Source organism: Aristolochia californica, unplaced genomic scaffold (assembly GCF_029961685.1).
Source record: "Aristolochia californica isolate CCGP_79_NKW_82.1479 unplaced genomic scaffold, dmAriCali1.0.hap1 SCAF_13, whole genome shotgun sequence".
Lineage (NCBI taxonomy): Eukaryota > Viridiplantae > Streptophyta > Magnoliopsida > Piperales > Aristolochiaceae > Aristolochia > Aristolochia californica.
In genome coordinates this window covers 8,869,316-8,880,314 of record NW_027181804.1, presented here as the reverse complement: position 1 = coordinate 8,880,314, position 10,999 = coordinate 8,869,316, and the positions used below count along the sequence as shown (strand labels likewise).

General features: G+C 42.5%; 1 protein-coding gene and 1 pseudogene across 1 annotated transcript; one reads left to right on the top strand and one right to left on the bottom strand.

The window, feature by feature from the left end:
- The first annotated feature begins 3,486 nt into the window (after positions 1–3,486).
- LOC137947798 (elongation factor G-2, chloroplastic-like) lies at positions 3,487–7,613 on the top strand (annotated as a pseudogene).
- A 163-nt stretch (positions 7,614–7,776) lies between these two features.
- On the bottom strand, positions 7,777–9,739 carry LOC137948212 (endoglucanase 8-like). The gene is made up of 6 exons (XM_068794212.1): positions 9,374–9,739; positions 9,217–9,309; positions 8,911–9,102; positions 8,710–8,824; positions 8,319–8,482; positions 7,777–8,238 (listed from the first exon to the last, which is right to left on the bottom strand). The coding sequence occupies exons 1-6, from the start codon at positions 9,722–9,724 to the stop codon at positions 7,915–7,917; spliced, it is 1,239 nt and encodes a 412-aa protein (XP_068650313.1). The 5' UTR covers positions 9,725–9,739; the 3' UTR covers positions 7,777–7,914.
- Between the last annotated feature and the right edge of the window lie 1,260 nt (positions 9,740–10,999).

The following is a 10,999-nucleotide window of genomic DNA, read 5'->3' as shown; positions in this document are numbered from 1 at the left end:
TTGTTATACACCCATTTGCACCCTATCATTTTCTTCCCCTCGGAAAGCTCCACCAACTCCCATGTCTGGTTTTTATGCAGAGACTCCATCTCCTCCACCATAGCGCCCATCCATCTACTTTTCTCTTGGCTTTGTACTGCCTCTTGAAAAGTAGTAGAATCCCCGCTACTAGTTATAAGCGTATAAGAAACCAAATATTCAAAACCATACCTGGTAGGAGGCTTGATAGTGTGTTTGGGTCTGTTTGTGGCTACATTGTGATATTGTTGATCAACTAAGCTAGAACTTTCTTCATGTTGAGAATCCTTTTCTCTACCATGGTTCTCTAGCTCCTCCTGCACCACATCATCATTGGTGCTGTAATTTTTTGGCACCTGTTTCTCTTCTTTCTGAGTACGCTGCAACAAGGCTTTTTCATCAAAAACCACATCTCGACGGATCACTATCTTGTTTGCCTTCGAATCCCAAAGCTTGAAGCCTTTCACCCCTTTCTGATAGCCCAAAAAGATACACTGTCTAGACTTCCCATCAAACTACGAAATCCTCACTAGAAACATGTACATAGGTTGGACTTCCAAACACTCTCAAGCCAGAGTAGTTTACCTCACTCCCCGCCCACACCTCCTCTGATACTTTACCATCTAGTGCTGCTCTAGGTGATCTGTTAATAAAAAAACATGTCATACTCACTGGTTCTACCCAGAAATTATTTGCAAGCCCTGTAGTCAACCTGAGACATCGAGTTCTTTCAGCTATAGTTTTGTTCATCCTTTCTGCCACACCGTTCTATTGTAGTGTCTCTTTATTCCATGTTTCTCACACAATTCCTTGAATTTTGAATCTTTGTACCATTGTCTGACCTGAGGCATTTAATCTTCCTCCCTGTCTGGTTTTCTACTTCAGCTTTCCACAACTTGAACTTGGCAAACATTTCTGACTTGTGTTAAGTACACCCAAACCTGAGTAGTCATCAATAAAGGTCACAAAATACATGTGTCCTCCTCGGGATGATACTCTTACTAGCCCCCAAACATTTGAATGAACATAGTCAAAAATCCCCTTTGTCTTGTGTGTGGCTGCCTTGAACTACACCTTATTTTTTTCCCAAGAACACAAAACTTGTAGAAATCAAGCTTGCATGTTTTGACACCCTTCAATAGATTTCTCTTATGAAGCTCCATCATCCCACGCACACCCATATGACCTACCCGCATATGCCACAAGACGGTACAGTCAGACTCAGACTCCATAGCTGCAACTCCACCTATAACTGTGGTACCTTACATTGTATAAATATATTCAGATAATTTATGCCCCTTCATCACTTTTAAGACACTTTTACTCACTTTCATTATTCCACTTGCAAACTTGTAACTATACCCATTACAATCTAAAGTGCCCAATGAAATCAGTTTCTTTCTTAAATTTGGTATATGTCTAACATCACATAACGTTCTAACCACACCATCAAACATTTTAATTTTTATTCTCCTTATTCCAACAACTTTGCATGAAGCATCATTACCCATCAGAACATAACCAAAGTTTACTAACCTGTAAGTGTGAAACCAATCTTTATTGGGTGTCATGTGATAAGAGCATGCTGAATCCAAAATCCAAGAATCTCTTAGATGATCTGAACTAGATGAAACATAAAGCAGATCCCCGTCACCACTCCCTAAGTCATCTTCTTCCACTATATTTGCAGACTTTGATGAACCCTCTTTGTTCTTTACATTCCCTTTCTTTTTCTCTGGACACTCCCGTTTTATGTGCCCCTTTTTCCTGCACTTAAAACACATGACGTCCTTCCTCTTCCTGAATTTAGACCAAGATTTGTTGTTACCCGATGTAAGACTTGTTTCTTCCACGTTCCTAGTTATCCTTCACCACAAGTCCTTCACCATGTGAAGTCTCATCACTGGCTTTCTTCCTCTGATGGAAGCCTAAAAGAGCACTTGTGATATCCTCCAATTTGAGAGTTTCTTTTCCCCACATCAGAGTCGTAACCAAATTTTCATACGTATGAGAATTCGATAGGGAATTCAGCAATATTAATGCCTTGTCTTCATCTTCAAACTTTACATCTACCTGCCTCAAATCACTAATGAGCTGATTGAAAACATTGATATATTTGCTCAGACCCAAGCCCTTTGACATCTTCAGACCATATAGTTTCTGCTTAAGATAGAGTTTGTTCGTCAACGACTTGGACATATACCGACTTTCCAGTTTCAACCAAACTTCTAACGGTGATTCCTAATCCATGACATGATGCATTACGTCATCAGCCAGACAAAGCCTAATAGTCGTTGCTGCCTTCGCTTCCATTTTCCAATCCATGTTATCCATTTCTGCCAGTTGTTTTCCATATAACGCCTTCAACATGCCCTGCTACACTAATAGGTCCTTCACCCTCCTCTGCCATAATCCAAAAATTCTAGTTCTATCAAACTTCGTCATGTCAAATTTTGTAGAAGAAACTCTAGTCATCGTAGCCTAATTTGGTCTTTTCGTGCAAAAAACTGGATTTCGAGCGCGGTATGAGAAGCCTCGATGTCTTCATAGAAGAAAGCTTCAACAGATGCGTCTGTAGAGCTCGGCAGATGTGCCTCACGGATACCAGTCCCAGCTCCATGATGAGTCCCCCGATATGCAATTTTCGAATTCCAGAAGAGGAGATTTCCCTCTTTAGAATTTTTTTTTTCACGACAAGGAGAGATGGGAGTCATCGTCCGCGACAGCGGTGGTGGTCGGGGAACTCCTCGGCTTGGGGTTATCTTCGAACGACGGTCGCAGAACTCCTCAAAGTGGAGATATCATCGAACAGCAGTCGCGGAACTTCTCGGCGTGGGGTTATCTTCGAACGGTGGTCGTAGAACTCCTCGGCATGGAGGTATCATCGAACGGCGGTCGATTGAATCATTGCCAGAACCGGAGGCTGTAACGAAATGGGCGACGGGATTTTTTTGGAACGACGATTTCAGAATTGACAGGTAAGCTCTGATACCAATTGTTGAGAGAAAAACCCCTTTAGTCTAAGCTATTTCGGCTTGATTAATGTAGTATCAAACAAGAACGAATAACAAAGGGATTTAACGGTGGTTTGGCAATATGCCTACGTCCACTGGAGTGACAGCTGGAAAAACTTTTACTATTTTTCAATTAAGGTTACATGTGTATTTTATATTTAACCCTAGATTTATTTGTGTATAAAATATATAAATACCCTTGTACAAAAATAACCCCCACCGTAAGTATATATACACCGTATGCTCCAACAAGTTCCTGCGAACGCCTGGCCTCGTAGTTTCCGTTATCTAGCACAGTGCAGGGGAGCCATAAAAATGGCGGCAGAATCCGTTAGAATTTCCGGGTCGTCCGCCTCTGGTTCGGCCATCCGGGACTTGGGTGGGTTCCTCTCGTAGGGTTCTTCATCTCCCTTCCAATGGCTTCCTCGGACTCAGACATTGCGGGCGTGGCTTTCCCCATGCCCCGCGGTCGGAATTGTTTGGATGCGTGCGTCTCAGGTCGAAATCCTCGATACCCATTTTGCACCCGCGAAAGGGCAGGCTCTCTGTCGTCGCCATGGCTGCGGAAGGTTAGCGCTCCTTGTATTTTCTTCTTGCTTCCAGTACCGCGTGTCATACTTTTCTTTATTCAGTGATAAATGATAAGCGAAGTTTACTGACAGTTGCCACTTGGTAATGATTCCCGACAAAATGCCGATTTTACTTCAAATTTTATGGGTATGGCGCAAATGCCAGTGTTTCTCTTGTGAACTTCGAATTCCTTTCTGCAATGATATGTATTATAGCCTAGTACTCAAAGGTTCGTCCTTTCTGAGTTTCCCGGCTTGTTTTATACTTCAGTCGTGCTTAGTTTAATTCTTCACTCTTAACTCGTAGCAATTTTGGCCCCAAGATCATATAATCTGTTCTGCAAACAAGTTTTGTAAGTATCGGTTCCCTACTGTCACAATTACCCCAAAAGCTTGTCTTTTAGTCTCCTTTGCCAATGATCTTGTCTCCTACTGGGTGAATGATTGTTCTTCTACATGGCAAATCTTGTCCAGTATTGAGAGAGTCCCATCTCTGAAGTGTATTTTGCATATTCATCTACTGTTTGTACTACAGGCCTTTGTTGGTTGCCCTCAGTCTCCGCTTGCCTTTGAACAAATTGCTCAATTTTTTTACCTAAAAAAAGAGAGAGACATATTTTAAAATCTCCTATTTATGTGTAATCACTAACAAAAAACTAAGATAAGAAATATGTGAAGGGCAGGTAGGGTGGGGCTGGGGGTAGGTGACCTGCGGGGAGGCTGTTAATTCTAGCCCCAACACAGCAAATGAGAGTGAGTTCATATGGTTGCATACGAAACCAAAAACACCTCATACTGCACACAACACCATCCTCAACCAACAATGTAGATAGTTAACAAGGCTTCCATAATAACCCCCTGGAAAGCTAGAAATACTGATTTGTTTTATCTTTTGGAGAGCTAGAAACACTGATTTGTCTAATCTTTTTGAAAAAGAAGGAAAGAAAATCTCATCTAGTAAAGAATTAAGAAAAGCAAATAAGAGGAGAGTCCAGAAAGAAATTTAGTGCTACATTCGAAGCCAGAGCATCTCCAAAATAACCCTTCCTGGTGGGTTTTGAATCTTCTTTTTCTCCCCATATTTTGTGTGAATCCCTTGGTGTCCAAGCCACGGAAAGGTCCAGCATGCCTGGACCAGACCCCATACAGACAAGTCTTGACAAAAGTCAAGAGCTTTAAACTTTTTTTTGTTTTAATTGAAGTTTTTTCATTGATATTTGTTTGTTATTTATCCTGTGGGCTCTTCTTGTCTTACTTTTCATACTGAAAGTATGATAATATATCTTACAAGATATTTACAGTTGTGTTTCATATCGTGTCAGATGGAAAGAGGGCAATACCACTAAAAAATTATCGTAATATCGGTATCATGGCCCACATAGATGCAGGAAAGACTACAACAACTGAAAGAATTCTCTACTACACTGGAAGGAATTACAAGATTCGTGAGGTACATGAAGGAACTGCGACAATGGACAGGATGGAACAGGAACAAGAGAGAGGCATCACTATTACTTCTGCACCCACAACCACCTTTTGGAACAAACACAGGATCAACATTATTGACACACCTGGACATGTGGACTTTACACTTGAAGTTGAGCGAGCTCTTAGAGTGCTGGATGGTGCTATTTGCTTGTTTGATATTGTTGCTGGTGTTGAGCCACAATCAGAAACAGTATGAAGACAAGCTGACAAATATGGAGTCCCTAGGATTTGCTTTGTCAACAAAATGGATCGATTAGGAGCAATTTTTTTCAGAACAAGAGATATGATAGTCACAAATTTGGGTGCTAAGCCTCTGGTGATTCAGCTTCCTGTGGGTGCAGAAGATAACTTTAAAGGAGTTGTCGATGTGGTGACAATGCAACCATTCTGTGGTCTGGAGAAGAATTGGGTGCAAAATTTGTATATGAGGAGATACCAGAAGACCTCGGAGACCTAGCTCAGGAGTACAGAACAGAAATGATTAAGTTGTTAGTTGAGTTGGATGATCAGGCTATGGAGAGTTTACCTAGAGGGAGTTGAACCTGATGAAGGAACCATCAAGAAACTTATTAGAATGGGAACCATTGGAGCAAAGTTTGTCCCTAAATTGTGTGGATCGGCTTTTAAAAACAAGGGTGTTCAACCTCTGTTTGATGCTGTTGTGGATTACTTACCTTCTCCTCTTGACTTGCCTCCAATGAAGGGAACTAATCCTGAGAACCCTGAGTTGGTTATTGAAAGGACAACTAGTGATGATGAGCCATTTTCTGGACTAGCATTCAAGATCATGAGTGACCCATTTGTTGGCTCCCTAACATTTGTGAGAATGTATGCAGGTAAGCTGAGTGCTGGTTCTTATATACTAAATGCAAACAGTAGGGAAGATGTTAAGGTAGCTTTAACTGGTGATATCATTGCCCTTGCGGGTCTCAAAGATACAATAACTGGTGAAACACTGTGACTTAGACCATCTAATTGTCTTAGAAAGGATGGACTTCCCTGACCCTGTCATTAAAGTTGCAATAGAGCCAAAGACTAAAGCAGATATCGATAAGATGGCAGTTGGACTGATCAAACTAGCTCAGGAAGACCATCGCTCCACTTTTCAAGGGATGAAGAAATCAACCAAACTGTTATTGAAGGAATGGGAGAACTTCTTGAGATTATCGTTGATAGACTGAAGAGGGAATTTAAGGTAAAATGTGTGTCACTTATTCTTTCTTCTTTCTGTTTCAATCTTTGTGTTTTATGACCATCGTGCCATGTATATCATTTTGAGAATTTGAAAGAGAGAAAGAGGAAAGAGAGGAAACGTGAGAGAGAGAGAGAGAGAGAGAGAGAGAGGGGCTGAACAAGTGGAGAGGAAAGGAATTCTCTCTCCCCTCGTTTAAGTCTTTATTTATAATAAAACAACATAAAAACTATAGAAAGTACACTTCTCACCTTAGAGGAGATTAATAAGACATCCTAATTCTCTAGCCTTCATCACATAGGAAAGATGGTAAGAAAGAAAACTTAACTAGGAATTAAAATAGATACAACATCCCAAAATATTACTTAGCTGCCTTTACAATGTCCCTTTTCACAATCATGCTTTTGATGCCAGGTTGAAGCTAATGTGGGTGCACCACAAGTTAACTACCGCGAGAGCATCTCAAAGGTATCTGAAGTGAAATATGTTCACAAGAAACAGTCAGGAGGACAAGGGCAGTTTGCAGATATTACTGTAAGGTTTGAGCCCATGGAGCCTGGGAGTGGATAAGAGTTTAAGAGTGGAATAAAGGGTGGTGCGGTTCCTAAAGAATACATACCTGGAGTGATGAAAGGGTTAGAAGAGTGCATGACCAATGGTATCCTCGCTGGTTATCCAGTTGTTGATGTCTGTGCTGTTTTAGTCGACGGTTCCTACCATGATGTTGATTCAAGTGTGTTGGCTTTCCAACTGGCAGCATGGGGTGCCTTCCGCGATGTTATGAGAAAGGCAGCTCTTAGAATGTTGGAACCAATAATGAAAGTTGTAGTTGTCACCCCTGAAGAGCACTTGGGTGATGTTATCGGTGACCTTAACTCAAGGAGAGGCCAAATTAACAGCTTTAGTGATAAGCCTGGTGGTCTCAAGGTACCAAAATTGCTATTCCTGTCATTCTTGAAAATGGATCTTGATGATGAAACAAATTTGTCCTGTTTTTTTAATGGATCTAGGTGATGAAACAATTTTTTTCCTTGAATTCTGCAGGTAGTGGACGCACTAGTACCACTAGCAGAGATGTTTCAGTAAGTGAGTGCACTCAGTGGGATGACAAAGGGCCGAGCATCTTAAACCATGCAGCTAGCCAACTTTGATGTGGTTCCACAGCACATTCAGAACCAGCTTTCCTCTAAAGAGGAAGCTGTTGCCGATTGATTTCATCTGATTCCCATCACTGATACAAAATAGTTGTAGGTGGCAACGATTTTTCCTTCTCTGAATTTGAAGTTCAAGTGTCTAAAATGTTGTAAGTTATTTATTTATATAGTGAAGCGATTTGCCAATAAGCTGGATGATTAAATTGCTTGATTTAGTCTTCAGGAAACTTCTACATTGATATTTTAAAAATAAAAAAGTCCAGTACAAAGAATGAATGTATCGCATGTGTAAACTGTGGTGCAGATTCGAAGTACAAGCAAATCAGCAACTCCTCCTGAGGTAAAGTCCATTTGAAGCAAATCAGCTTTCCTTCCCAAAAGGTATGTTTTGATTCTTGTTAATTTCCCAGAAACGAAGAAAATCTTTAAACATACACGAAAAACGAAAGAGCAGAACTCCTGTCCTCGAAATCCTCCAGTTAAGCTTTATTTGTGAAGAAGGCCAATAGGCCGACGAGAGGTGCATTGATGTAGGTGGTGGGCTCCGACTGCCGGAAATCAGTTCTGGACTCGTCGTACCCGTCGGTCTTATTGGGTCCCCCTACCACTGCACCCATCAGAAGGTTAGGGTCCGGAGAAGGAGCCATGAAGAACGGAGTCCCTCCTCTGCAACCGAGAGCAGACGCGTTTGCATCCACTGATGGCAGGGAAGACCCACGATGGTGAATCCGACGAGGGAATTTCTTTCCGTACCCAACCATGTATGACATCTTGAGGGGGTTGTGTCCTAGGATGTAGTCAACCTGCAAGAAGCCCTAAACATCAGAAGATAAATCTTACAGGGAAGGAAGAGTTGAGCTAGGGTGAGTTCCCATTTCTGTACCTGGCTTTTGGCAAGGTTTATGAGCCTAGAGGGAGTGGCAACAACGTTGCCGCACTGGGCGCTTGCGTTGGCGCGATGGAGAGAGCGAGAATGGACGAGAAGAAGGAAGGAGATGGCTGTTGCGTGCTGCACGTTGCTTCCGCCGGGTTTGAAGAGGAGTCCGCCTGCGACAATAAAGCAGGCCAGAAAAAATGTTCAGCCTGAAACTGAATCTAGTCCATGGTGATTCGACTGGAAGGACCCTGGGTGAAATTATAACCACCCATGCCTGTAAATGCCATTTTATCAAAATGGGCAGAGAGATTGCTTTCTGAGCGTCGAAAGTTTTGGCTGGAATTACGACAGAAAAAGCTTCAATTAGCAGAAGGGAATTCTCATAAAGAAAACAGACCTGGCGAGTAGTCGACGCTACTGGTGGGTGATTCCGGCAACACAGAGCAGATGAACCGGTCAGCGTTGCGGTAGAAAGGGTCGTCACGGTTAGTTTCATTAATCAAGGATAAGTCCTGCATCAACAGCCATGGAATATCAGAAAATAGACCGCAGTGAAGTTCAGGACAAGGAGATCCGAAACATAATAACGAGGACTTACAGAGGAGATAAGAACGTAAAGACCGGCATGCTTATCGTCCCATCCAAACTCGCTGAAGCTTCCTCCTACAAATTCACCTCCCATCACTCGTTTACTCTGTTCCAACTTGTAGATGTTGTCCACGAGATACTTCCGGTAGAGATCCTTCTGTGTTGATTTGTATATCCACGCTGCTGCCCACAACAACTCATCCTGTTTCGACCACACCCAGATGAAAAATTAAAACTCCAACGACTACAATGTCAAAAACAAGACTGATCGGTGTTAATGATCCTTGACTTTTCTGTAAATCCGCGTAAGCAGTACCTGGTAACCGCTGTAGTCGCAGTAAAAAGGGCAGACTGCGTGCTTGAGACTGTCACTGTAGAACCCCCGGTAATTATCAGCAAACGAAAACACCTGTATTTTCTTCTGTTAGCCAAACCGCTGTGTTCTAGTTTTTGTTTCAGAGATATGACCTTACCTTGGTGGCTCTTGAAAGCAACTTGGACGAATAAGGAGGATCAGATGACCGGAAAACGATGGAAGCGGCGGCGAGTGCCGCAGCTGTCTCAGCTGCGACCTCGGAACCAGGGTGAGCACGGTCGACGGCGTAAACATTCCGAGGGGTGTCCATGTCTTCGGGTCTCTCCCAGCAATTGTGATCAAGGTAAGGCTCACCCACCTGGACGAAGACGACGTCCGGGATACTGGTGGCCTTGAGCAAGTAGTCTGTGCCCCATCGAATGGCCTCCATGGCATGTCCCGCCTGCAACCTCATCGAGTCGCCAAACTCTATCACGCTCCATGACAGCATTGTCATGGAGAATGCCATGGGAAATCCAAATTTTACGTTATCCCCCGCATCGTAGTACCCTCCTACCAGGTCTACCTGAAAATTCCATCATGGATTTGAGGCTAATTCTAAGATCCTCGTTAAAGAAAGGAAGAAAGAAACCCGAACAGTTTGAACTTACACCAATCTGATGGCCATCTTCAAGTGCAGAATCTTTTCTCCATTTCAGTCTCTGATTCAGAGGCAACCTCCCCGACCTCTGCCCTTCGAAGAACAGAATGCTCTTCGCCAGAGCTTCCCCATAATTATGGCGACAGTCGGCCACAAAAACGAACGAGAAAACCACCACTACTACCAACAACACTGCCGAACCCATCTTGTGCTTTTCCCACGAAGTTACAATTTCCCCCACTACTTCATCTTTCAACTAATTCTTTCTCGTTTCAGAGAACGTAAAAAGTCGTTGTAGTCTCGTAAACACGTAGGACCTGATCCCTAAAGTGGTTCGGAATCAGGAGGTAGTTAATCAGTTTTCAGTTTTCGTGACTTGCCAACCCCATGATTCAGATTAATATACAGAAAGCTGAAAAGGGAAGTTCAGGAAACGGAAACTCAGGAAGGTGAGTAGCAGAGTAAAACGCACAAAAGCGTGAAGCTGCGAAGTGTAGTTAATATTTGCTTATTGAAGACGAGGATGGCGCTTCATCCCCACAAATCAAGCAATAAATCAAGTGGGGTGTTTCAACATCCATGTTCGTTCACTGTAGTCTTTGTTATTCTGTCCGTGCGTGAGCCCAGGTCAGATACAGTGTTTGTTCAATGGCAGCGTCTCTAAGATTGACTATGCATCTTCAGCATCCAAAGGGAAATGTTTCGTATGATTATTTCTCAACTCTTGAAGCTTAGTAGAGATTCGTAAAGGGTGACTAACAAAGGAATGTTGACTAAAATTTCACATTAACAACAATAAATCTGTTTTTTCAAATACTGAAAAAAGACCATAATATCTGGCAAATACACACCCACATAACAAAATACATAAAACAGAGTAGTTAACTAAAACAGAGTAGTTAACTCAGAGCTTGAAAGAGAAAAAACCTCTCTTGGTTTGCCTGCATCGTCCTATTTCTGTTCCTCCCAGATCTACGCGTCCGGCGAACTCTTATTGCACGACCAAGCTTCTTCCAGGTATCTTGAGCATCTCTACGGAAACCTGAGGACACTCCTTTGGTTGGTGCCACTCGTTGTTCTTCTCCTTCTCGGTGCCCTATCTCCTTTTTCTTTTCCCTCTTTGTTTCTGTCCCTAAACTACTC